The sequence below is a fragment of the Lynx canadensis genome, chromosome B2 (assembly GCF_007474595.2).
Source record: "Lynx canadensis isolate LIC74 chromosome B2, mLynCan4.pri.v2, whole genome shotgun sequence".
Lineage (NCBI taxonomy): Eukaryota > Metazoa > Chordata > Mammalia > Carnivora > Felidae > Lynx > Lynx canadensis.
Window position 1 is genome coordinate 81,071,285 of NC_044307.1, and position 26,914 is coordinate 81,098,198.

Consider the following 26,914-nt stretch of genomic DNA (forward strand, 5'->3'; position numbering starts at 1 on the left):
AACTACAGCCCATGGACCAAATCTTGCTCATTGACTGGTGTTGTACATTTTGGTCTATAAGCAAAGAATAGCTTTTACATTTTTAAGTGGTTGGGAATACAATCAAAAGAAGGATAATATTTTGTGACAGGTAAAAAATATAAAATTCAAATTTCAGTCTCTATAAATAAAGCTTTATTGAAACACAGTCATATTAATTTGTTTATATGTTATCTGTGGCTGCTTTCACCAAGTATCTTGGTTCCTAAAATTATTAACATATTACACACTTCTTTATCTTATAATATACATGAAATAGTTTCAAAATTACAATATTGAGACTAACAATAAAACTACTGCATAAAGTATAAGATTTCTTTGCAGTCCTTTTTGTGCTTGGAATATATCCCACTAATGATGTATAGTCAGACCACTGTGTTCAAATGTCACTTATTATTGGTTTGAGTGGTTATATTTCTCTCATTTACACAGTTTCATTTATTTCAATTTATTTTCAATTTTTGCATTTTTTCCTTCTGATTTGATTCAGTTTTTGAATATATGAAACACTTCTGTGATTCAAAAGCAAAAGGTTATAAAAAGGAAAACTCAGCACTTTACATAGGTGAAATATATGGTATGTGAATTATATGTCAATAAAGCTGTTATCAAAAAAAAAAGCTGTCTTTTTCCCTGAAGAATTACCCTTTTTAAAAATTTTTTATTAAAAAAAATTTTTTTTTACGTTTTATTTATTTTTGAGAGAGAGGAAGAGACAGAGCACGAGTGGGGGAGGGGCAGAGAGAGGGAGACACAGAATCCGAAGCAGGCTCCAGGCTCTGAGCTGTCTGCACAGAGCCCAATGCGGGGCTCGAACCCATGAACCATGAGATCAAGACCTGAGCTGAAGTCAGTTGCTTAACCCACTGAGCCACCCAGGCGCCCCACTTTTTTTTTTTTTTTTTTTAAGTAGGCTCCACACCCAGCTTGGAGCCTGACATGGGTCTTGAACTCACAACCCTGCGATCAACAACCGAGCTGAGATCAAGAGTCAATTGCTCAACCAACCGAGCCACCCAGGCACCCCAAATTACCCTTTTATTAAGTTCTAATTTACCCTTCAAGTGTTTTTTTTTTACACTATTTATTTTTGAGAGAGAGAGAGAGAGAGAGAGAGCACAAGTGAGGGAGGGGCAGAGAGAGAGAGGGAGACACAGAATCCGAAGCAGGCTCCAGGCTGTGAGCTGTCAGCACAGAGCCCAACGTGGGGCTCGAACTCACAAACCGCGAGATTATGACCTGAACCAAAGTCGGACACTTAAACGTTTGAGCCACCCAGGGGCCCCTACCCTTCAAGTGTTTTTTATGCAAAAACAAGCAAATATATGTACTGCATTTCTTTCACTCATTCTTTCACTCATTTTTTTCTTATACAAAAGCTAGCATACCATACTGACCATACTGTACTTTTTCCTTCCTTAACACTATCCCTAGGAGATTACCCAATATAAGTACATATAGACATCTTCAGGAGTTGCTTTTTTTTCCTGTTGTTATTTAAGTAAGCTTTATGCCCAAGGTGGGGCTTGAACTCACTACCCCAAGATCAAGAGGATCAAGAGTCACATGCTCTACTAAGCCAGCTAAGTGCCCCTAGAATTTGTGTTTTTTTAATATAATCTTTTTTTAATCTTTATTTATTTTTGAGAGAGAGACAGCATGTGAGCAGGGGAGGAGCAGAGAGAGAGGGAGACACACAATTGGAAGCAGGCTCCAGCCTCTGAGCTGTCAGCATAGAGCCAGATGAGGGGCTTCAACTCACGAACTGTGAGATCATGACCTGAGCCGACTGAGCCACCCAGGCGCCCGGAATTTGCTTTTTTTTTTTTTTTTTTTAAGCAACATTTGCAATTGTGAGTTCAGACTTAATAAAACATGTAACTGTGTTACATTTCTTTGTTTTCTTAAAAAAAAATACCTTCAGTTGACTTCTGTTCCGTAAGTATCCCAAATTCCCAATTTGGCATTGGTTGAGGTCTTTCCGAGCAAATACATTTTTTAAAATGTTTATTTTTGAGACAGAGAGAGAGAAACAGAGAAAGAGGGAGATTGATTCCAAAGCAGCGCTGTCAGCACAGAAGCACAGAGCTCTACACGGGAAAGAGGGAGACACAGATTCCAAAGCAGAGCTATCAGCACGGAGCCCTACTCTGGGCTTGAACTCATGAGCTGTGAGATCATGACCTGAGCTGAAGTCAGAGGCCTAACCAACTGAGCCACCCAGGCGCTCCTAAGCAAATATTTTTAAACCAATCACTACTTTCTAGTCAATGTAAAGTTTTTAAGAAGTACTAGTAAAATGAGAGGCTTTGTAAGTACATCAGTAATAAGGTCATTCTTCTCTGAAAGATAATTTTGGGGGAAAACTTCAGTTATTTTCGAGATATATATTTTATGTTCTCCATTAGTATATATTTTTTTAATTTTTTTGACATTTATTTATTTTTGAGACAGAGACAGACAGAGCATGAATGGGGGAGGGTCAGAGAGAGAGGGAGACACAGAATCCGAAACAGGCTCCAGGCTCTGAGCTGTCAGCACAGAGCCCGACGCGGGGCTCGAACTCACGGACGGCTAGATCATGACCTGAGCCGAAGTCGGACGCTCAACCGACTGAGCCACCCAGGCGCCCCTCCATTAATATTTTTTGGTGAATGTCATCATTATGCACCTATGCTGAAAACCAATATTCAATCAATTGCTAAATTTGTTGATTTCATCTCCTAAATATTTTCAAATCTATCCTGTTGCCTACCATTTCCTTCAGATCCTCATTTTCTCTAGCCTGATCTCTGTAATAACATCTGAAACTTCTTCTCAAGGCCAGAGGATTTTAATAATGCAAATCAGATCACCACCGCACCAAGCATAAAATCCTTCAATGCCTCATCATTTAAAGATAAATTCCAGGGGCGCCTGGGTGGCGCAGTCGGTTAAGCGTCCGACTTCAGCCAGGTCACGATCTCGCGGTCCGTGAGTTCGAGCCCCGCGTCGGGCTCTGTGCTGACTGCTCAGAGCCTGGAGCCTGTTTCCGATTCTGTGTCTCCCTCTCTCTCTGCCCCTCCCCCGTTCATGCTCTGTCTCTCTCTGTCCCAAAAATAAATAAACGTTGAAAAAAAAAATTAAAAAAAAAATAAAAAAAAATAAATAAAGATAAATTCCAAGTTCGTTGACATATATATACATACATGTATATGTGTATATAGGTATGCATATATAGCCTTTCAAGTTCTGACCCATAGCTTCCCCGCCAGCCTCATCTCACACTTCATGCTCCAGCAACAATAAACGCCTTATGGTTGCACACCCTCTACTCTTTCCGTCTCCACTACCTGGAATGCTTGCCTGTCTGACTGACTTCTCCGAAACAAAGCGATTGGGAGAGAATCTGGGAAATTGGTGTTCTCCCAGAACATATTCTGCCAAATGGAGGTCTTTCCAGAAAATTTAAAAATATACGAGTCGATATGACAGTTACAAGTTATTAAAATGGACAAACAGGAGGAAACGGTTAGAGATCAAGAGGAAGATCCCCAGATCAGGTAGCAGAGGAAGTTGTTTTTGGTTTACTTCCCTACCAATCAATGGCGTAGGCCCCGCCCCCGTAGGCTAGACCCTAGGGGCACCTCTAGTTCCTGCATGTTCTATAAGACAATTCAGGTATTCTACCCTCTAAAAAGCTCTCCTGTTCCTCCTACCCCACTTTACTTGGTATCCCCTCTTCAAAGCTCTCAACAACCTGGCCTAAATTATTTGCCTATTATGTAGCAAAGTGTCTGAGGGCAAGGAACAGTGTTTATTTATCATTATCGAGCCAGTGTCCAGCACCACGTCTAGCACACGGTTCATACTCAACAGAATTTATAGAATAAAAGACCAAATAAATGACAGGGCCTTAAAGTTTACTTTCCCTTTCATTAAAGAGCTTCTCCCAGACTCCGCCCTGAACAGCTCCAAGCCCCGCCCCTTCCTGCAACAGCGTAGGCCCCGCCCCTTTCCCTTAAACTCCGCACCAGCTTACGAGAGTTTGGCGCCAATCGTGTTTTTTTTTTTTTCGCCCTCCTAAAGGCGGGAACTAGTTCTGTGCGCCGGGACGTGCTGTACGTCTGGTCTGATTGGCCATGGGTGCTCGGTCCCGCCTCCCCGTCCTGAGTGCGTTCTGGCATTGGTGGAGATGCCTGGGAGACCTCGGTGTCCAGAAAGGAGCCCCAGCTATCTTGGGCTGGGCAGGGCGGGTAAGTTGATGTGGGGGTCCGGTCCGCTCGGGGCTCTTGGGAATAGGCTGTATGGCACGGTAGTGCTCCAAGCGGAAGCAAGCGGTTTTCGGGGAGCCCAGGCGTCGAAGAGAATCACGGAGTCGGGGAAGGGGGGGGGCGCGCCTGATGTCCGGGGCCCTTAGGTAGCCGCTTTCCCGCTGCCCTCGGGTGCAGTTTCAGGGCTAGCATTCGCGTTCCTCTCTGGTCCCTCGAGAGGATCCAGGGGGGAATTGGGGTGAGAGCACGTAGGAACTACGCTTTCGACCGCTCCTCCCGCCCCTCCCCCCAAAACCAATCTTGTCTTGGAATGCACTTCTTGAAGCTTCCGGATGGGATTCTGGAGGAATGGGTCTTTCGTTAAGTGTAAGGTGATCATTGATGTCGTTGTTTTCGCTACTCTTATACCCAGAGAAGTTATCTCCACAACGCCTAGAACCATACCTGACACATAGTTGGCCCCAACTCAGATGTTAATGTAGAATGTGCAGAATCTCAGGATTTGTGCTTCAGGGATCGGGTTGGCATTGACTGATTCTTCCCTGGCCTTTCCCAGATTCCTCCCTGGTCTTTCCCATTCTCCGCAGCTATAGCTCCAAACCTCTACCCTTCCTCAGTGCCCCTCCCCCATCTCACTCAGCGCTTCTTTGATTGGAGGACAGAGACCAGAGCAAAAATTTCCCCACCCCCACCCCAATTATCTTCTAGCATTTCTTCCCATTTCACAAGAGGTGGCCCCCTTTCAAAGAAAAAAATATATACTTTTCTCACGAATATTCTTGATTTTGTTATTTGGCTTTAAAGACAGTGGGAATCTAATCCCAAATATTCCATTTAACACCTGTTTGACCTTGGGGCAAGTTTCTTAATAATTTGTTATATGTTTCCTCAACTGTGAAACGGGAAAAAGAATAGTATATACTTCTCGGGATTTGGGGAAGATTTAAAATAATGTATTTGGAACATTTAAGGCCCTGGCACGTAGTGTTCAGTATATGTAGTGTTTGTTATTTTCTCTTTACATTTTCTTTGGGGATCTTGGTGTATTAGATTTAACCTTTCCCAGGAACCTTAAAAGACACTCTCCTCCTCCCCTGGTTTTTTCCTGTTTTCCTCTATAAATGCTTAACTTCATTCCTTCAATTTTTTTTTTTTAAGGAAAATTTCCTTTAGACTGTCTTTAAGACATTGTCCTATCACAAAAGGCTAGGTAATCCTCCTTTCATGTGCTTTGTTCCTAAAATGATTATGAGTGAGCTTTCAACTCTTTTCTTTGATCATCATGGTTTTAAACATGTAAACCTTTGCCTTTACACTGTTTAGGTGCAACACTCCTCTGTCAGTAGTCCCTCTAATTATATATTGAGGTCCTCATTTAGGGGAAAGTGAGAGCAAATGTGAATAAAACCCCTCTTTCCAAGAGATTCTGATACATAATCCTTCCTCTTTTCCCTCCTCCCTTCTATTTTAGGAGAATCACTAGCCTTTGTGATTTCAAGACAGTAATCTCAACTCTCAATTCTACCAATTATGTTTTGTCTTTTGTGCTACATACTCCTGTTTCCTGTTGTCTATTAGACATCTTCACCTGGATGTCATACAGATAACTTATGTCTTCTTTGGTTCTCTATTTCAGTTAAAAGCATGACTACCTTGTTACCAAAGCTAGGAACTTTGGAGTTATTGTTAATAAATTGGGGATTTCAGTAATTCAACAAATATAATTTTTTATTACCTACTAACTTGCAAGGCCCTGTCCTGAGAGCTGGTGATACAGTGGTGAACAGAACAGAGTCAGTCCTGGTCTTCATGGATCTTACATTCCAGTGGGTGAGATGGACATTTCTGTAGGAATCGCACAAAAATGTAATTATAAACTGAAAAGAGGCCGTATCGAGAAAGGACACAGTGGTATAAGAGTTTGTAACAGAGGGCCTGACATAGTGGAGAGAGAGAGTAGCCAGGGAAGGCTCAAACATTACTTAAGACAAAATACCAGCGAGGAGTTGAGTGATGGTAGAGCATTGAGGAAAGAGCATTCCCTGCAGAGGCCCTGTGGTGGGAGGGAACAATTGGCATGGCCGAAGAGCTGAAAGAAGGTCAGTATGATCAAGAGTAAAGACTGCCTGCTGGGAAATGGGGAAGAAGGATACAGACTATCTCTGGAATTGTGGGCAGAGGCCAGGTCTCCCTAGACTTTGCAAGCAGAGTTGTGAAAAAATTTTTAAATCTAAAATCAGCAGGAAGCACTGAATGGTTTTAAGTAGAGGAGGGAACATGATCAGATTTGCATTTTGAAAAGATAACTCAGGCTCTGGTTTTGAAGTGGTCAAGATTGAACATTCGAATACACTTTCCATTAAATCTTTGATTCTGTCACAAATCTCAGATCTGCTTCTTATTTCCACTACTGATGACTTCGTCACCCCTCATTGTCTCCTGCACTGTTTTAATAGTCTTTATCTTTTGGTACTAATGTTTTCAATACTTTTCTTGCTAGAGTTAAATTCCTGGAATGCAGATTTGATCGTGATATTCTCTTGCTTTAAAAACCTTCAGTGGTTTCTCTCATTCTCTACTGGATGAAGTCCAAGTATCTTAATCGTGTAATATATCACCTGACTTCTAAAACCTCATTTCTCTCTTGCCATTTGCAACTCTGTGGATGGAACTAGAGGGTATTATGCTAAGTGAAATTAGTCAGAGAAAGACAAATATACGACTTCACTCATATGAGGACTTTAAGATACAAAACAGATGAACATAAGGGAAGGGAAGCAAGAATAATATAAAAACAGGGAGGGAGACAAAACATAAGAGACTGTTTTTATTATTTTTTAATGTTTATTTATTATTGAGAGACAGAGACAGACAGAGTGAGCAGGGGAGGGGCAGAGAGAGAGAGGGAGACACAATCTGAAGCAGGCTCCAGGCCCCAGCCGTCAGCACAGAGCCTGATGCGGGTCTTGAACCCATGAACTGTGAGATCATGACCTGAGCCAAAGTCGATGCTTATTCTTAACTGACTGAGCCACTCAGGCGCCCCTAAGAGACTCTTAAATATGGTGAACAAACAAAGGGTTGCTGGAGGGGTTGTGGGAGGGGGGATGGGATAAATGGGTAAGGGGCGTTAATGAATCTACTCCTGAAATCACTGTTACATTATATGCTAACTTGGATGTAAATAAAAAAATAAATTATTAAACCCCTCATTTCTCAAATTCTAATCTGTAGGTATTCACACCCATACTTCCTTGTGAGCTCATAGATGTAGTGGGGAGATGGTATAGGAATTGTGTTTGCAAACGGGAACCCAGTTTCACTGAACCTTGGGATTTTGGAAACCTTGGGATAGTGAATGATGGAGCTAGAAAGGTAGGCATTAGTGTGTATCATGGTAAGGCGTTTGGGCTTTATTCAGTAGACATTGGGAAGTAATGGAAAGTTTTTGAGCAAGAAGTGATAATGAGCAGGATTGCTTCTGAAAAACGAATCCAGCAATTGTGTGTGGCATATATTTGGAGAGAGGAGATAATTAGATAGGTATAGTGGAGCCTGAAATAAAATTCAGAAGGAAAGAACGAGGATAAATGGGAGAAACATTGTGGACTTGTATCAGAAGGCTATTAGGGAATGCTAGTGCCAGTGAAAGAAGTAGAGATGTCAGGAGGCGACAGATGTTGATGATCTCTTTTGGTTTTGGTCTTGGTGAATTGGGACTTACAGGAATGTGTTTATTAACTTTAGCATCTTATTGCTGACTGTTGGTTTGTGTTTTAGTACAAACAGTTCCTAATTTTCCAGCACTGTGAGGTGGCAGCAGAGGGGTCTATAAATCTGATCTGGTACCCCTACTTTTTGTGGCAGTATTTACTCTTTATCCCTTACCCCCTTGTGTTTGTTCATCAAGTGTTTAACACAACGTAATAAATTTTGCTTTTCAGGTATAGAAAATAAGATACTGATGTCCAGGAGTTCATTGCCTTAGTACAACATTCAAAAGCATTTTTATAAGAGCCCAATAGCATTTAGAGCTAGTTAGGTGTTATTGAAATGGTAATAACCACAGCTCTGTGAAATCCTTTCTGTGAGCTTTTCGTGGCAAATGAGATTGTAAGATAATATGTGTTAAGACACTAAGTTTGTGGTAAGTTGTTAGAGCAGCAATAGGAGACTAATGTACTCAGTCACACTATGCATATTTTATGTACTCAGTAGTCACATGTGGTTAGTGTTATATTGGACAGCTCAGATATAGGACATTTTTGTCATTATAGAAAGTTCTATTGGACAGCACTAGTCTAAAAAAGGTAGTTCTTAGGGCATCTGGCTGGCTCAGTCGGTGGAGCATGTGATTTGTGGTCTTGGGGGTTGTTAAGTTCAAGCCCCACATTGGGTGTAGAGATTAGTTAAAAATAAAATCTTTAAAAAATAAAAATTAAAAAATTAAAAAGGTAGTTCTCAAAGTGTAGTCCTTGAACTAGCAGCGTGACCTGAGAACTTTTTAGAGTTGCAGATATTCATGTCTCACTCTAGACCTACAGAATCAAAAACTGGGGGAATGGGACTCATCAGTCTTTTGTTCTAACTCCTTCAGGTTAGAAGTCTAAAAACATGCTGAAGTCTAAAAACAACTTTTTTTTCTTTTCTTTCCCTTTCTTCCTTTCTTCCGCTCTTTCTCTTCCCTGCCCTGCCCTGCCCTGCCCTGCCTGGCCCTGGCCCTGTGAGTGAACAGAGAAGGGGCAGAGAAAGAAGAGAGAGGGAGGATTCCAAGCAGGCTCCGCACTGATAGTGCGGAGCCTGATGCAAAACTTGAACCCACGAACCCTGACATCATGACCTGAGCCAAAACCAAAAGTTGTATGCTTAACTGAGCTACCCAGGTGCCTCTAAGAACAACTTTAGAAAGCAAATGATTGCAATGGAGGTAGCTAAATGTAATGATGTATTTAGTATGTCAGTACAATAAGGGAATGAGGGTTGACTATGTCTCCAGAAAAGGGGGTTCTCTTTTATGGTAGCTGGGTTGGGGAGAGGATGAGCAGACCAGGCAGGGCAATAGAATGAGCAAGAGATTGTGGAGTTGAGGTTCATGGCATAATTCAGGAACTGCAAGTACAGACATTTCTGCTTTAATGTATGCATTTTTGAAAAACCTTTAGTTCTGTAACTCACCAAAACAGGGTTTATAGGAAAAATAGGGGCAGAATACTCAAAACCTGTCTACTCATGTTACTAGAGCACCAACAGGAACAATAACAATTTTAATTAAAATGTTGGCATAGTTAAGGCAAGTAAAATTCCTAATGAATATCTCAGTCAATATAGATTTTTTCTCAAGAAAGAAGAAAGATGAAATAGGCTGATGGAAGGAGGAAAAGGAAGAATTGAAGCTGTTGATTTGTGGAAACAAGAACAGAGGGACATAAACACAGGTTGCAGGTTTGATGTGAATACTGTGATGGCAGACTGGATGGCTTTGGCTTATTGCCTGGTATTTGGGTTATTTCTACCCTGACAAAGATTGAGGAAAATCATGCTTACACCCTTGCAAGACAGAGCCTGTTACTGTACTGAGACAAGAGGAAGAAAGGAGAGTGATGGGCACCTAGGGTAAGGGCATCAGTGTAGGACTAGATTCCTTCAAGAGTTGCTGCATTTAGCTGCTGTTAATGGTGCAAAACTGTAATGATCTGGGAAGAACCCTGTGTGAACCAGTATAGTTTCTGCATTACACTAACATCATTTCTCTATTTCTCAATAATGTGTGTGCTGCCTCGCATTATAGAAACATGCTTTGGTAGGGGCACCTGGGTGGCTCAGTTGGTTAAGTGTCCGACTTGATTTCAGCTCAGAGCATGATCCCACGGTTCATGAATTTGAGCCCTGTGTCAAGCTCTGTGCTGACAGCATGGAGCTGGAGCCTGCTTGGGTTCTGTCTCCCCACCTCTCCCCCTCCCCCTCTCCCTGTTCTCTGTCAAAATAAATAAATAAATAAATAAATAAGCATTAAAAAAAATAGAAATATGCTGTGGTAGTACAGAATATCTCATGTGGCTGAATAGGGTAGGTTAGAGTAGCAGTGTGAGAAAAGTAGTGATATTTCTGGAAAGGCCTTGTAGTTCTGTGCTAGGGAAGCTTAATTCAATAATGTTGTTTTGGGTAGTTCTTAAAGGCTTTTTGACCTGGGAGTAAAACAGGTTACAAGTCAACAGATTTTGGCTTTAGTGTGGAAAGTGGTAGAAGGAAAAAGGTGTTGGTAGTATGGAAACTAGTTAGGAGACTTTGTAATAATTTAAATGAGTAATAATTATTTTTTTATTTAAAAAAAAATTTTTTTTTTCAACGTTTATTTATTTTTTTGGGACAGAGAGAGACAGAGCATGAACGGGGGAGGGGCAGAGAGAGAGGGAGACACAGAATCAGAAACAGGCTCCAGGCTCTGAGCCATCAGCCCAGAGCCTGACGCGGGGCTCGAACTCAGGGACCGCGAGATCGTGACCTGGCTGAAGTCGGACGCTTAACCGACTGCGCCACCCAGGCGCCCCTAAATGAGTAATAATTATATTGAAAACTGGAATGACTGAGTGGAAAGGAGATGTTAAATTTGAGAGACTTAAAAATAAAATCACTAAGAATTTGTGATCACTTGAAAGTGAGTGTGGATGTAAGGGACGAATCAAAGATAATGAGAGTTTGTAGCTTGAGAATGAGTTCAGGCAGGAGATAATTGTTTATATTTCCCATATCTAGGCATCTACCCTATTTGCTTTCTTTCATTATTATGCCTTATATAAATATCCTTTTCAATCTCACTGTCTCCATCTTGGGTTATTATGTGGACTCTTATATAAGCTCCTTCCCAGTTTCTTTTCCTACACATTTGTCTTTCTAGTTCATTCCACATGTTAATCTTTTCTCTTTATACCAGTGTTTCTAACTCAGAAACCTTCAGTGCTCTTGTCTTCTGAAATTTCAAGGCCAGATTCCTTAGTTGGACATTTAGTATCTTCTGTTTGACTCTAATGAAATTTGACAGTCTTATCTCCCAGTCCTCTTCTGCCTGAGGTTCATATATGCCTTCCTCCAAAGTTAATGGTGTTCTCATTTGGAATCTACCTATCTCCACTCTTCCTCCCACTCTTCCATTGATATGCAGGTCCTTCTTCTACAAACCAGTCATTAGCCGTATGCATGCTTTTATTCTCCACGCATCTTTGCCAACATTTGGGAGTGGATAGTGGCTACAAGAGGGCATGAGTAATACTTCTAGGGTGATGATAATGATCTGTTTCTTGATCTGGGTGGTAGTTAGATGGATGTGTGTAGGTTGTCAAAAATCATAGGACTGTATACTTATGATTGGTGGGTTTTTTTCCTATATGTTATACTTCAATAAAAAGCTTACTTCCTTTTCTCCAAAATAAAAAATGTCCTGCCTCTCCTAGGCCCTTTACATTTCAATTTAATTTTTATGGTCAACTTGTTAAGTTTGAGTGGGATTGCATTGAGTTGGGGAGAATTGCCAACTTTGATATTGAGTTTTCCTAAATATGATTGAATTATGTTTTGCCATTTATTTAGATCAGAAGCAAATTGCCTGTTTTTGTAAATAAAGTTTTATTGGAACACAGTCAGACCTATTTGTTTACATGTCGTCTTTGGTTGCTTTTGAGCTTCAGTGGCAGGGGTAGGTGGTTGTGACAGACCAGATGGCCTACAAGCACAAAATATTTACTTTCTGGCCTTGTAAGAAGAAAAGGTTTCCATACCCCTGATTTAGGCCTTTCTTTCTGTTTCTTTCTTTCTTTCTTTCTTTTTTTGATTATTTATTTATTTATTTTTTGAGAGAGAGAGTACATGGGTAGGGAGAGGGACAGAGCGAGAGGAAAGAGAATCTTTTTTTTTTTTTTCAATGTTTATTTATTTTTGAGAGAGAGAGAGAGAAAGGCAGGGAGACAAGCAGACAGAGAATCCTAAGCAGGCTCTGCGCAGGGCTCAAACCGATGAACCATGGGATCATGAACTGAGCTGAAACCTAGAGTCAGATGCTTAGCTAACTGAGCCACCCAGGCACCAAGAAAGAGGGGAAGGGGGGGGGGGAGAGAGAGAATGAGAATATAATTTCTGTGTACTTAATGGTTTTGTTGTTGTAAATATCTTTTTTATCAGTTATGTTTTAAAACTCTTGCGGGGTGCCTGGGTGGCTCAGATTCTCTCTCACTCCCTCTCTGCCCCTCTAACGCTCTCTCTCCCTCTTTCTCAAAATAAATAAAGTTAAAAAGGGGCGCCTGGGTGGCGCAGTCGGTTAAGCGTCCGACTTCAGCCAGGTCACGATCTCGCGGTCCGGGAGTTCGAGCCCGGCGTCAGGCTCTGGGCTGATGGCTCAGAGCCTGGAGCCTGTTTCTGATTCTGTGTCTCCCTCTCTCTCTGCCCCTCTCCCGTTCATGCTCTGTGTCTCTCTGTCCCAAAAATAAATAAACGTTGAAAAAAAAAAATTAAAAAAAAAAAAAGTTAAAAAAAAAACACCTTAAAATTGTTTTGCTGGCATACAGGAAAGTGTTTTTGTGTGTTTATCTTACATTCAGGAATTTAAAAAAAACTCTTATTCTAATTTGTAGATTTTCTACATTGGTGGCCATAGTGTAAATAATGTCAGCTTTGCTTCTTTCCAGTTCTGTCTCAATTCATGCCTTACTCTTCTTTCAAACAGAAGCAAGCTTGACTTTAAAGGAGATGCTTTTGTGGTGTCATCATCATGTATGATGTTTGAGGGTTTTGTTTTGTAGTAGAAATATATCCTTTATCAGTTTAAAAAAGGTCCCTTAAATTTTCATAAACTCCCAAGTTTGCTAGGGGTTAATATTGAATTTATCATATGCTCTTCCTGAGCAGATGTTAGGATACACATATTTTGTCTCTAATATGATGAAATATACAAATATTTTTTTTACTGAGAGACCATTTGTTAGAATGGTTTTTGAATTATGGTAAAATTCAGAAGCACAGGGGTGCCTGTCTGGCTCAGGTACAGCATGTGACTCCTCATCTCAGGGTCATGAGTTCAAGCCCCACATTAGGTGTAGAGCTTACTTAAAAAAAAAAAAAAAATCAGGAGTACAGAGAAATCTTGTTTATCATGCTACATCTCCCCAGTTTTCTCCGTTGTTAATGTCTTATTACATGATATTAGTATGGTACATTTCCTGTAATTATGAACCAACACTGCTTTATTTTTTTGTTTTTTGGTTTTTTTTTAATTTTTAAAAATTTTTTTCTTAATGTTTTTATTTATTTTTGAGACAGAGAGAGACAGAGCATGAGCAGGGAAGGGGCAGAGAGAGAGGGAGACACAGAATCGGAAGCAGGCTCCAGGCTCTGAGCCATCAGCACAGAGCTCGATATGGGGCTCGAACTCACAGACTGTGAGATCATGACCTGAGCCGAAGTCGGACGCTCAACTGACAGCCACGCAGGCGCCCCATTTTTTTTTTTTTTTTTTAAAGATTTTATTGTATTTTTATTTTATTTCAGAGACAAGGAGAGAGAGAGGGTTCATGTGGGGAAAAGGGGCAGAGGGATAGAAAGAGGATCCCAAGCAAGCTTCACGCTCAGTGTGGAGCCCGGTGTGGGGCTCATCCCGTGGGATCATAACCTGAGCCAAAATCAAGAGTTGGGACACTTAACCGACTAAGCCACCCAGTTGCCCCATCTTTTTTTTTTTTTTTTTTTTAAGTAATACCTGCCAGTAGTAAAAACTAAAACTGTAAAATGATATGCAATGAAGACTTTGATCTATTAGATTTCTGTTTAACCAAATCATTATCACCATTCTGTAAAAAACCTATTGACTGATTTTCCCTCCTCCATATGACAGTTTATTTATTTTTAAATTAATTTATTTTTATTTTTTATTTTCATTAAAAAAATTTTTTTAATGTGTGTTTATTTTTAAGAGAGAGAGACAGAGAGCGAGTCGGAGACGGGCAGAGAGAGAGGGAGACACAGAATCTGAAGCAGGCTCCAGGCTCTGAGCTGTCAGCACAGAGCCTGACGGGGCTCAAACCCACGAGCCATGAGATCATGACCTGAGCCAAAGCTGGTTGCCTAACGACTGAGCCACCCAGGCACCACTTTTATTTTTTTTTAACATTTATTTATTTTTGAGAGAGAGAGGGAGACAACACGCATGCATGTGAACAGGAAAGAGGCAGACGCAGAGAAGGGAGGCAGATGATCCAAAGCAGGCTCGTCACTGTGAGCCCAGAGCCCAATGCAGGGCTCAGACTCCTGAACCTGTGAGATGGCCTGAGCTGAAATCGAGAGCTGGCTGCTTAACCGACTGACTGAGCTACCCAGGCGCCCCCATATGACGGTTTATAGCTGGTGATAAGTTACTGTTAGAAAGCCTGTGAGTTTCTGCTGTGTCAGTAGTTTTGCTTTACCAAGAGTTAGTTCTGTTATTTGACAAATATGATTATGCCATTTGTAATTATTGTACAGACTATATTATAACAGTTAATCAATTCAGCTAATTGGAAAAAGTGTTGCAGTGGGGAATGTGAGTAATGAACAAAACGATATACTTTAGGGGTGCCTGGGTGGCTCAGTTGGTTAAGCGTCTGACTTGATTTCTGCTCAGGTCATGATCTCACTGTTCATGGTATTGAGCCCTGAGTGAGGCTCTGTGCCAACAGCGTGGAGCCTGCTTGAGATGTTCTCTCTCTCTCTCTCTCTCTCTCTCTCTCTCTCTCTCTCTCTCCCTCTCCCTCCCTCCCTCCCTCCCTTTCTGTCCCTGCCCCACTTTCAGACGAACACTGTTTCTCTCTCTCTAAATATAAAATAAATAAACGTCTTTAAAAAAAGATATATACTTTGATTGTATTTAAAAGTAGTAACATAAATTGTATCTCTTGTGATAGAACCATGACTTTTTCTTTGAGAATGAGTCCAGTGATCAGAGTTCTGACTTCTTTCTTTCTTTTTTTTTCTTAAGTAAGCTGTATACCCAGCGTGGGGCTTGAACTCATGACCTCGAGATCAAGAGTCAAATGCTTTACCAGCTGAGCCAGGTGCCCCCTGACTTCTTTCTTGCATAAACCACACCTATAAGACATTGCTTATGATTTCCATCCCTCCCTTCCTTTCTTCTTTAATTAAAATGGAGTAAGAATTTAGATACTTGTTTTTTTCTTTTTTTCCTTTTTTAATGTTTTTATTTATTTTTGAAAGAGAGAGGAGAGAGAGAGAGAGAGAGAGAGAAAGAGAAAGAGGAAGAGAAAGGGAAAGACAGAGCACGAGCTGGGTAGGGGCAGAGAGAGAGGGAGACACAGAATCTGAAGCAGGCTCCAGGCCCTGAGCTGTCAGCACAGAGCCTGATGCAGGGCTCAAACTCGTGAATTGTGAGATCATGACCTGGGCTGAAGTCTGATGCTCAACCTACTGAGCCACCCAGGCGCCCCTAGATACTTGTTAATCAGTGTGAGTACAGACTAGGTTTTCTCTTCCATTATTTTGGATTATCTCACCTTCACTTGATTTGACAAGCAATCGTGTGTGTATCTTTCTGCTCACCTATGAATCTTTTCAAAGCATTCAGCTTAGTTTTTAGTGGAAAAGAACTTCCTTTGGCAATATAATCTTTCATAATACTATTACTTAGAAAAATAAGGAAACCTGCATAATTGGATTTGGTAGTAAATGTGATCTGGCTATCGATAAGCCTATATCTCAGTTGGTGGGAGCAGAAATATACAGGTGCAGGTATTCTTAATGACTGTCCGTATCCACAGTGGCCATAGTTCATTGACCACAGGCATCATTCATCAGACTTTACTGGCAGAATGGAAAATGTCAGATAAGTCAGGGTTTTTTTCTTTCTTTCTTTCTTTCTTTCTTTCTTTCTTTCTTTCTTTCTTTAAGCTGTTTTGATACTTCTGTTGCTTTTTTCTTGCTACAGATAGCACTACATTGAATTTTCCTGTATATATATTTTGTAACCATGTGCTCGTATATCTCTCAGAATGAGTTACTAGATATGATTTGTTGGGTCAAAGATTATGTGCATATAAAAACTTGATAGCTATGGTCAAATTGCCTCCATGGAGTTTGTGCAAGTATATACTTGGGTGATGTATGAGAGTATGTCTTTTGTCACATCTTTACAAACCCTAGTATGGTATCAAATTCTTTACTATTTACCTGTCTTACTCTCTTATTGGTGAAAACACGTATGTCTGGAGTTCCCCAGATTGCTCCCAGGTTTGATGATTTGCTAAGAGGACTCACAGAACTCATGTAGTTGTACTTATTTAGTATGATATTGGCTTATTTTTGTATAAAAATTAATTTGTATTTTGGTCTATTTTATAAAATTAGTATCATTTACTTTGTGACATGGTTTAGCCATAATAAGTAAGCTTAAGCTTTTGGAAAACAGTAAGCACTTTTTAAAAAAAAAATTTTTTTTTTTCAACGTTTATTTATTTTTGGGACAGAGAGAGACAGAGCATGAACGGGGGAGGGGCAGAGAGAGAGGTAGACACAGAATCAGAAACAGGCTCCAGGCTCTGAGCCATCAGCCCAGAGCCTGACGCGGGGCTCGAACTCACGGACCGCGAGATCGTGACCTGGCTGAAGTCGGACGTTTAACCGACTGCGCCACCCAGGCGCCCCAGTAGGCACTTTTTTTGAAGTGATGGTAGAGAGTGAACTTATTCATTGTGTCCAAATTTAAAAATTGCTGTTTTTAAAAACGATTTTTTTAAATGTTTATTTTTGAGAGAGAAAGAGAGGGAGACACAGTGCAAGCAAGGCAGGGGCAGAGAGAGAGGGAGACACAGAATCTGAAGCAGGATCCAGGCTCCGAGTTGTCAGCACCGAGCCTGATGTGGGGCTTGAACTCGTGAACTGCAAGATCACGGCCTGGGCCGAAGTAGGACACTTAACCGACTGAGCCACCCAGGTGCCCCTAAAAATTGCTTTATAACTGAAAGCTAGGTTTATTCTCTGAATTGTGAGGTTGATTTTAACAATGGAAAAATCTTTATATTTCATCCTTTAGATGGCGACTGTCAAAAGGAAATAGGATCATGGCAGCAGATGATGACAATGGTGATGGAACAAGTTTATTTGATGTCTTTTCTGGTAAGACCTGTCTTTCTGAACTGTCTTTCTAAGTGTATTTAATTGCAAAATCATTTATTCTCATTGAAAACACTATCAACTCTTTCTTCCCACACATAAATGAATTAACATAGTAAGGTGCCTGGCAAATAGGAAATGTTTAGTAAATGTGAGCTTTCTTATTATTACAGGGCTTTTAAGCCTCTCAAATATAATGAAATTAACAACTTTGTCAATATGAGTGGTAATGATATTTATTTTTCTATCCAAAGAAATATAAAATAGGTATTTGTTACTCTTGAGTAAGTTGAATACATTATGGTCCTTTACTCCCAAATACTTAAGTGTGTATTTCATAAGAAAAACTTGGGTTTTTTAATATAAGAACAGCACAGGGGCGCCTGGGTGGCGCAGTCGGTTAAGCGTCCGACTTCAGCCAGGTCACGATCTCGCGGTCCGTGAGTTCGAGCCCCGCGTCAGGCTCTGGGCTGATGGCTCGGAGCCTGGAGCCTGTTTCCGATTCTGTGTCTCCCTCTCTCTCTGCCCCTTCCCCGTTCATGCTCTGTCTCTCTCTGTCCCAAAAATAAATAAACGTTGAAAAAAAAAAAATAAGAACAGCACAATTATCAAAATTTCAGTAAATTTAACATTGATATAATACTTTTATTTAATCTGCTATTTTTGTTCCTGTTTTACCAGGTAACCCCAACATTTTCTTTATTATTATGATTGGATTTTAATCTATCATTTTAATACTTTTAGTTTTTCTCATCTTTTTTTTTTCCTTCTGATTTTCTTACCTTCTTTCAAATGTTGAATATATTTTAGAATTTCATTCTAATTTATATATTAGCTTTTTGGGCTACAACACCTCTTTGCATTATTTTTTAGTGGCTGCTTAAGGGATTGGAGTATACCTCTTTAACATTTTGTAGTCTACTTCCTAGTATTGTACTTTTTCACCTAAGATGTAGAATCTTGTATGTATAGTTTTATTTAACCTTCATCCATCCTTTTATGTTAAAGATGTCATAAACCTCATGATACAGAGCTTCAATTTTTACTTTATATCATTCTACGTATCTTTAAAAACTTAAGAGGAATTAAAAGAAATTAAGAAAAATTTATTATTTATATTTACTCTGTTATTTATCGTTTCTAGTCCTAGTATCCTCTAATAGCTTTTCAGTATCATTTTCCTCCCCATTCTCTCTTTTCCTCTTGGACTGCAGATATACAGTATGTGAGAACTTTTGATATTACTAAGGTTACTAAGACATTTGTTGTTGTTTATTTGTTTTAAATCTTTTTCTCTCTATTCTTCAGATTGGGTAATTTTTATTGATTTACCTTCAAGTTCACTGGCTCTACTGTTAAGCACCTTCAGTGAAAATTTTTTTCTTTTTTTTTTTGCATTTGATATTGCACTTTTCAGTTTTAGGATTTTCATTCTTTGCTTGTTTGTTTTAGTTTGTTATTTTTTATTTATTTAATTTTAGTAATCTCTGCATCCATTGTGGGGCCCAAACTCATGACCCCAAAATCAAGAGTTGCACTCCACCAACTGAGGCTGCCAGGCATCCCTCATTCTTTGTTTTAATGGTTTCTGTTTCTCTGCCAAGATTTCCTATGTAGTAATTTTGGACTGCATTCTGGATGCTCAATTCTGTTATGTTCTAGAGACACTGGATTATGCCATATTGTTTTTACTTTTAGCAAGTATTTAACTTGGCTGAACTTAAACTTCTGTCTTACCTGTAGTGGATAGCAGCTGAAAATCTGTTCAGATATTTTAGCTTTAACTGGACATTTTGGAGTTCTCACCTTTACTTACGTAGTTTGGAGGTCACTTGGAGATTTGGGCACAAATTGGGAATATTCTTTCTGGATTTTCTTTCTTAGTTTCTAGTTGCTGTTATCATTCCCCATTTTTTTTCTGTCATTATTCAAGCTTTTAGGACCAGAGGTTTCCATCTAAGCTTTCACTGCTCATTGTGGCTCCAACTAGGGCTTATCCTTCTACAAAAAATTTTAATAAAGGGGGATAGGGAATGCATACAAGACTGTTTTCTCCTTTCAGGTGTTGTCTCCCATTCAGTTTTTGCCCTCTTTGGATTGTTTTTAGATTTTCAGATTGCCTTTTTTTTTCTTATTTAATTGAGTTATAATTATACTTATAACATCCTATTAGTTTCAGGAATACAACATAATGATTCAGTATTTGTATATAATGTGAAATGATCACCACAATGATAGTCTAGTGGCAGAGCATTTGACTACAGATAGCTTTTAATAATTTGCTTAGAGTTTATAGTTGTTATCAGCAGGAGGATTGGTCTGATAGAACCACTCTGCAATTATTGGAATTGGAACCTTCTCACAAGTTTGTTTTTGAAAGTGAGTTTTTAAGTCTAAATCTTATGTAATAGAGTCATAAATCTGTGTATTGAGATCTTTCTATTTATAAGGATGTTTAAAAATTGTAAACAATTGTGTTTTTTGGTATAAGACTAATAAAGTCTCTGTCTTTTCCTGGATTAGAAAAACTTCACTAACTGCATAAAGTCAGTTTTAATTATCTTTGATTTTCCTGCAGCTTCTCCTCTTAAAAATAATGATGAAGGTTCTTTGGACATATATGCTGGGTTGGACAGTGCTGTTTCTGGTATGTAAATTCTAAAATAAAAGTTTCATTTTCTTTGGTCAGTGTATTGGAAGTATTTATTTTGTTGTTGCCAATTCTTGGAGTAATACATAGTTCCTGAACAATTTGCCCATTCTTTGAAATGGTTATACTTAGGTAATTATTTTTTTGACCAAAGTTTGATCACTAAAACAAATTAGCACTCAGTTTTGCTATTCATCTAGGTCTTAGATTTAACTGGACCTAGAGCAGGTATATTTTGTACATTGAAATGCAGCTGCTGGTGGGGTCTATACATATATTACTGCTCATACTGTCATGGCTTACATATTAGAACTTTTGAAAAGGGTAGTTACTATAAATGTTTTCAAATGTATCAGTAAGAGGTGCCTGGGTGACTCAGTTGGTTGGACATCCAACTTTGGTTCAGGTCATGATCTCGTGGCTTGTGAGTTCAAGCCCTGCATTGTGAGTTCGAGGCCCTGTCAGGCCTCTATGCTGACAGGTCAGAGCCTGGAGCCTGTTTCAGATTCTGATCTCCCTCTCTCTCTCTGCCCTTCCCCCATTTGTGCTTGCTTGCTTCCTGGCTCTCTCTCTCTCTCTCTCTCTCTCTCTCTCTCTCTTTGTCTCGCTCTCTCTCTCAAAAATAAACATTAAACAAACAAACCAACAAACAAAACAAATGTATCAGTAAGAGTGGTATGGAGAGAGTCTAATGACCTATCCAAATTAGAAACCTTTCCATAATCAAATCTCTCAAAGCTTTGAACAAATATGGTCCTCACATCTGATTTGTTGTCATAAGTATTTTAGGTAAATTGGCTTTCCAACCAATCAGTATAGATTTGGATGAAATGCAGGAGATGCAGAAATATATAGCCCTTTGATTTGCAGTAGACACAACATCAAAAAGCTTGACACATATTTTCTATTTTCCCCACCTTTATTGAGATATAGTTAACACGTAACATTGTGTAAGTTTAAGTATTGATTTGATACACTTATATGTTGCAAAATGATTACCACTTTAGCCTTAGCTAAATTATGTGACATAATTACCTGCATCAATTATGTGATATAATTAGCCTGCATCAATTATGTGACATAATTACCATCTCTCTTTTGTGGTGAGAACATTTAAGATCTATTCTCTTAGCAACTTTTAAGTATGTAATACACACAGTATGATTAACTATCATCACTCTGCTCTGTTTTAGATCCCTAAACCTTATTTATCTTATAGCTAGAAGTTTATATTCTGGTTTTTTAAAGTTTATTTATTTATTTATTTATTTAAAAAATTTTTTTTAACGTTTATTTATTTTTGAGACAGAGAGAGACAGAGCATGAACGGGGGAGGGTCAGAGAGAGAGGGAGACAGAGAATCTGAAACAGGCTCCAGGCTCTGAGCGGTCAGCACAGAGCCCGACGCGGGGCTCGAACCCACGGACCGTGAGATCGTGACCTGAGCTGAAGTCGGCCGCTTAACCGACTGAGCCACCCAAGCGCCCCTATTTATTTATTTATTTAGAGAGAGAGCACAAGCGAGCATGAGCAGGGGAGGGGCAGAGAGAGAGGGAGAGAGAGAATCCCAAGTAGGCTCTTCCCTGTCAATACTGAGCCTGATGTGGGGCTAGAACTCACAAACCATGAGATCATGACCTGAGCTGAAATCAAGAGTGCTCAACCAACTGAGCCACCCAAGGGCCCCTGGAAGTTCATACTCTTTGATCAATATCTCTTCTGTCACCCCAGCCCCTGGTAAGCACTGTTCTAGTCTGTTTCTATGTATTTGGCATTTTTATATTTCACATACAAGTTGGTGTCATGTGCTATTTGTCTTTCTCTTTCTGACTTATTTCAATTAGCATAATGCCTGCAAGGTCTGTCCATGTTAGTGCAAATGGCAGGAGGTCCTTCTTTCTCATGGTTGAATAATATCCCATTGTATACATATGCCACATCTCTTTTAACCATCTGTTAATGAACACTTAGGTTGTTTCCATATGTTGGCTATTATGAATAATGCTGCAGTGAACATGGGTGTGCAGATATCTCTTTGAGATCCCAGTTTGTTTTTTTTTTAAGTTTTTATTTATTTATTTTGAGAGAGAGAAAGAGAGGAAAAGAGAGAAATTGATTGGGGAAGGGGCAGAGAGAGGGGGGGACAGAGGATCTGAAGTGGGCTTTGCACTGACAGCAAAAACCCTATACGGGGCTCAAACCCATGAACTGTGAGATCATATTTATGACTCTATTACATATTAGTTTCAGGCATACAACATAATTATTCAGTATTTGTATATAATGTGAAATGATCACCATAGTAATAGTCTAGTGGTAGAGCATTTGGTTACAGATAGCTTTCTGTACACTGCAGAGAGCCTGATGCAGGGCTTGAACCCATGAACCACTTCCACTTGAGCCGAAGTTAGGCGCTTAACCAATTGAGCCACCCAGGTGCCCTAAGATCCTCTTTTTATATCCTTTGGATTAATACCCAGAGGTGGGATTACTGAATCATATTTCTATTTTTAAGTTTTTGAGGAACCTCCATAGTGTTTTCCATTGTAGCTGCACTGGTTTACATTCCCACCAATCTTGCACAAGTATTCTATTTTCTCCACATCCTTGCCAACACTTGTTATCTCATGGTTGTTTTTTGGTTTTTGTTTTTTTTTAATTGGGGAGGTCTCTGATAACAGCAGTCTTTACTGAACATTTACTTACTAAGTGTGGCAAGTGTTTGGTGCTTTTTATTTTTTACTTATTTATTTTATTGAAGTATAGTTGACATACAGTGCTATATTAGTTTCAAGTGTACAAAATAGTGATTTGACAATTCTGTACCTAATGCAGTGTTCGTCATGGTAAGTGTAGTTACTATTTGTCACCATACAAAGTTATTACAATATTATTGATTATATTCCCTATTCTATAGCTTTTATCTCCTCTTTTTGGCGATAGCCATTCTAGCAGGTATAAGGTGTTATCTCATTGTGATTTTGATTTGCATTTCCCTAACAGTTAGTCAGGTTGAGCACTTTTCCATGTTCCTGTTGGCCATTTGTATGTCTTTGGGAAAATGTCTATTCAGTTTCTCTGCCCATTTTTCTGTCAGATTTTTTTTTCTTTTGCTGTTGAGTGTATGAGTTCTTTATATATTTTGGATATTAACCCTATGTCAGATACTTAATTTGCAAATATTTTCTCCCATTCTGTGGGTTGCCTTTCACTTTGTTGATGGTTTTCTCTCCTGTGCTGCAGCTTTGTAATTTGATGTAGTCCTACTTGTTATTTTTGCTATTGTTTCCCTTGTTTTTGGTGTCAAAGCCAGAAAATCTTTGCCAAGACTGATGTCTAGGAGCTTACCCCCTTCCTTTTTTTTTTCCCTAAGACTTTTTGGGTCTCACATTTAAATCCCATTTGGAATGCAAGCTGGTGCAGCCACTCTGGAAAACAGTATGGAGGTTCCACAAAAAACTAAAAATAGAACTACCTTACGGGCCAGCAATTGTACTACTAGGCATTTATCCACGGGGTACAGGTGTGCTGTTTCGATGGGACACATGCACCCTCATGTTTATAGCAGCACTATCAACAATAGCCAAAGTATGGAAAGAGCCCAAGTGTCCATTGATGGATGAATGGATAAAGAATATGTGGTATATATATACAATGGAGTATTACTTGGCAATCAAAAAGAATTTGCAACTACGTGGGTGGAAATGGAGGGTATTATGCTAAGTGAAATTAGTCAGAGAAAGACACAAATCATATGACTTCATTCATATGAGGACTTTAAGAAACAAAACAGATGAACCTAAGGGAAGGGAAACAAAAATAATATAAAAACAGGGAGGGGGACAAAACAGAAGAGACTCATAAATATGGAGAACAAACTGAGGGTTACTGGAGGGGTTGTGGAGGGAGGATGGGCTAAATGGGTAAGGGGCACTAAGGAATCTACTCCTGAAATCGTTGATGATATATCCTAACTAATTTGGTTGTAAATTTAAAAAAATTAAAAAAAAAAACCATTTGGAGTTGATTTTTGTGCATGGAGTAAGATAGGGGTCCAGTTTTCTCAATACCATTTATGGAAAGAGCTTATCTATTCCTCATTGTATATTCTTTGCTTGTCTGTCATACATAAATTTACTGTATTTATTTCTGGGTTCTGTATTCTGCTCCATTCATCTGTATATCTGTTTTTATGCCAATAGCATACAGTTTTGATTACTATAGCTTTGTATTATAATTAGAGATCAGGAAATGTGATGCCTACAGCTTTGGTCTTCTTTTTCAAGATAGCTTTTTTTTTTTTAATTTAAAAAAAAAAATTTTTTTTTTAAGTGTTTATTTTTGAGACAGAGAGAGACAGAGCATGAACGGGGGAGGGTCAGAGAGAGAGGGAGACACAGAATCTGAAACAGGCTCCAGGCTCTGAGCGGTCAGCACAGAGCCCGACACGGGGCTCGAACCCACAAACCGCGAGATCATGACCTGAGCCGAAGTCGGACGCTTAACCGACTGAGCCACCCAGGCGCCCCAAGATAGCTTTTTTATTTGCAGTCTTGTCATTTCATACGAATTTTAGGATTGTTATTTCTATTTCTGTGAAAAATGACATTGGAATTCTGATAGGGATTGCATTGAATCTCAAAGTACATGTTTTAATTTAAGGGCTTTTTGTATGTTTGTTTTAGACAGTGCTTCCAAATCCTGTGTACCATCCAGAAATTGTTTGGATTTATATGAAGAAATCCTGACTGAAGAAGGAACTGCAAAGGAGGCAACATATAATGATGTATGGGTTGCCAGAATTAAGGACAGAGTTATTTTAACCTTTTGTAGCTTCTGAAGTGCAGACATCAGCTTTTTATTAAACATTCTGTGTTGAAGAAATAGCTCTTAGTCTAAAAGAATATTTAAGTTTCTGTCTTCAGATCTGCTTTTTAAAATCTTTTCTGAATGTCTAAATTTAGTTATAATTTGCTTGATTAAATTTAAGCGAATATATAAAACCTCAACAGGCAGTCAGTATGATAAAACATTTTATCTTTTCATGATTTGTACTAAGTTATAAAATGTCCCAAGACTTAATTCAGATGAATTTCTTTCTACGTTATTTGAATTTTAAGGTCTGGAGATTGAATGTGAAACTTAACAAGATGTGTTTTGGTTGAGACAATGTTAAAAACTAGTAGTTTTACTAAATATCTGTTAGTAGAAATAGACCTTGTCTATCCTTCGTAGGGGGTTGATTTTCTAAATTTTAAAATATTCTGAAGTGTCATATAAGCTAAGAAAATAATTTAGGATGATGCTTAATCTTTTTATATCTTACAGTTGCAAGTAGAATATGGTAAATGTCAGCTGCAAATGAAAGAGCTGATGAAAAAGTTTAAGGAAATACAGACACAGGTAGGATTATAATGAGTATTTTTGCCTCTCTGTTTTCTTGTACTGCTCCAGTCATTGAAGGGAAGTTTTATTGAGGCCCTAGGGCCTTTTGTGTTATTTTAAAATCAAAATGTAATAATTTTTTTTTGTTAGAAATTAAAATGCTTAAGTGTTGGCGGTTTATAAGGAAATTCTTCTTTTTAGTGTTAAATGATATAGCAAATATGCAAAAACATGCATTATTTTCTGTGTCACTGAAAATGATATTGGAAAACTGATTTGTTAAATGGCACTGGCATAAAAATCTGTTACACTAGTTAACAAATAATAGAACATTAATGGAGATGATACCAGGTATTTTTTTGTTTTTTGTTTTTTTATTAATTTATTTTGAGAGAGAGAACACAAGTTGGGAGGGGCAGAGAGAGAGGGAGGGAAAGAGAGGGAGAATTCTAAGCAGGCCCTGTTCTATCAGCGTGGAGCCCAATATGGGGTTTGAAGCCATGAACTGTGAGATCATGGCATGAGCCGAAATCAAGAGTTGGACACTTTGAGTGACTGAGCCACCCAGGAGCCCCGATACCAGGTGTTTTAAAAGGGAATGGTTTGAGGAGCAAAGATTTAGAATGGCTGTCGGGGGAAGGTGGTGATACCTTCATATTTTTGCAAGAGTGACTTTTTTGGTGAGCATGCTGCAGAATACAGGAATGTCATGTCTTGTTTTGATTTTTATTTATTTATTTATTTATTTATTTATTTATTTTTTGGTAAAGTTGTTTCTCTTCGTTTCCCTTTCCCCCCAAATAACTAGCCAATCCTAAATTCATTCTTTGTTCATTTGAGAATTAGTACATTGTTGTAAGTTAAACGTGAATTGTTAAATATAATAAAGCCTTATCGTTTTTATCTTCAGTTTTCAAGGTAATAACCCAGGCAGAACTTTTTTCTTGTTATTGTCTTTTCATTTTGAACCTGGCTTTTTTTTTTTTTTAATGTTTATTTATTTTGAGAGAGAGAGTATGTGCACGCAGGTGTGTATGGGAGGGGCAGAGAGAGAGGGGGAGAGAGAATCCCAAGCAGGTTCCATGCTCAGTGCAGTGTCTTATCTCATGACTGCGAGATCACAACCTGAGCCAATATCAAGACTTGGGTGCTTAACTGACAGCCACCCAGGTGCCCCTTGATCCATGTGTTTTTTTTTTTTTTTTAATTTTTTTTTTTTCAACGTTTATTTATTTTTGGGACAGAGAGAGACAGAGCATGAACGGGGGAGGGGCAGAGAGAGAGGGAGACACAGAATCGGAAACTGGCTCCAGGCTCTGAGCCATCAGCCCAGAGCCCGACGCGGGGCTCGAACTCACGGACCGCGAGATCGTGACCTGGCTGAAGTCGGACGCTTAACCGACTGCGCCACCCAGGCGCCCCTGATCCATGTTTTAAGTAGTTT

General features: G+C 39.2%; 1 protein-coding gene across 3 annotated transcripts in view; it reads left to right on the forward strand.

Annotated features, from left to right (window-relative positions):
- Positions 1-4,213: 4,213 nt before the first annotated feature.
- The window catches only part of CASP8AP2 (caspase 8 associated protein 2), a 39,942-nt gene continuing 17,241 nt past the window's right edge, over positions 4,214-26,914 (forward strand). For all 3 annotated transcript variants that reach the window (XM_030315969.1, XM_030315972.1, XM_030315970.1), the window contains exons 1-5: positions 4,214-4,274; positions 17,356-17,438; positions 20,014-20,082; positions 24,771-24,871; positions 25,414-25,488. In XM_030315969.1, the coding sequence (XP_030171829.1) occupies positions 17,384-17,438; positions 20,014-20,082; positions 24,771-24,871; positions 25,414-25,488 (300 nt within the window). In that variant the 5' untranslated portion in view covers positions 4,214-4,274; positions 17,356-17,383. The remainder of the gene's footprint in view (positions 4,275-17,355; positions 17,439-20,013; positions 20,083-24,770; positions 24,872-25,413; positions 25,489-26,914) is intronic.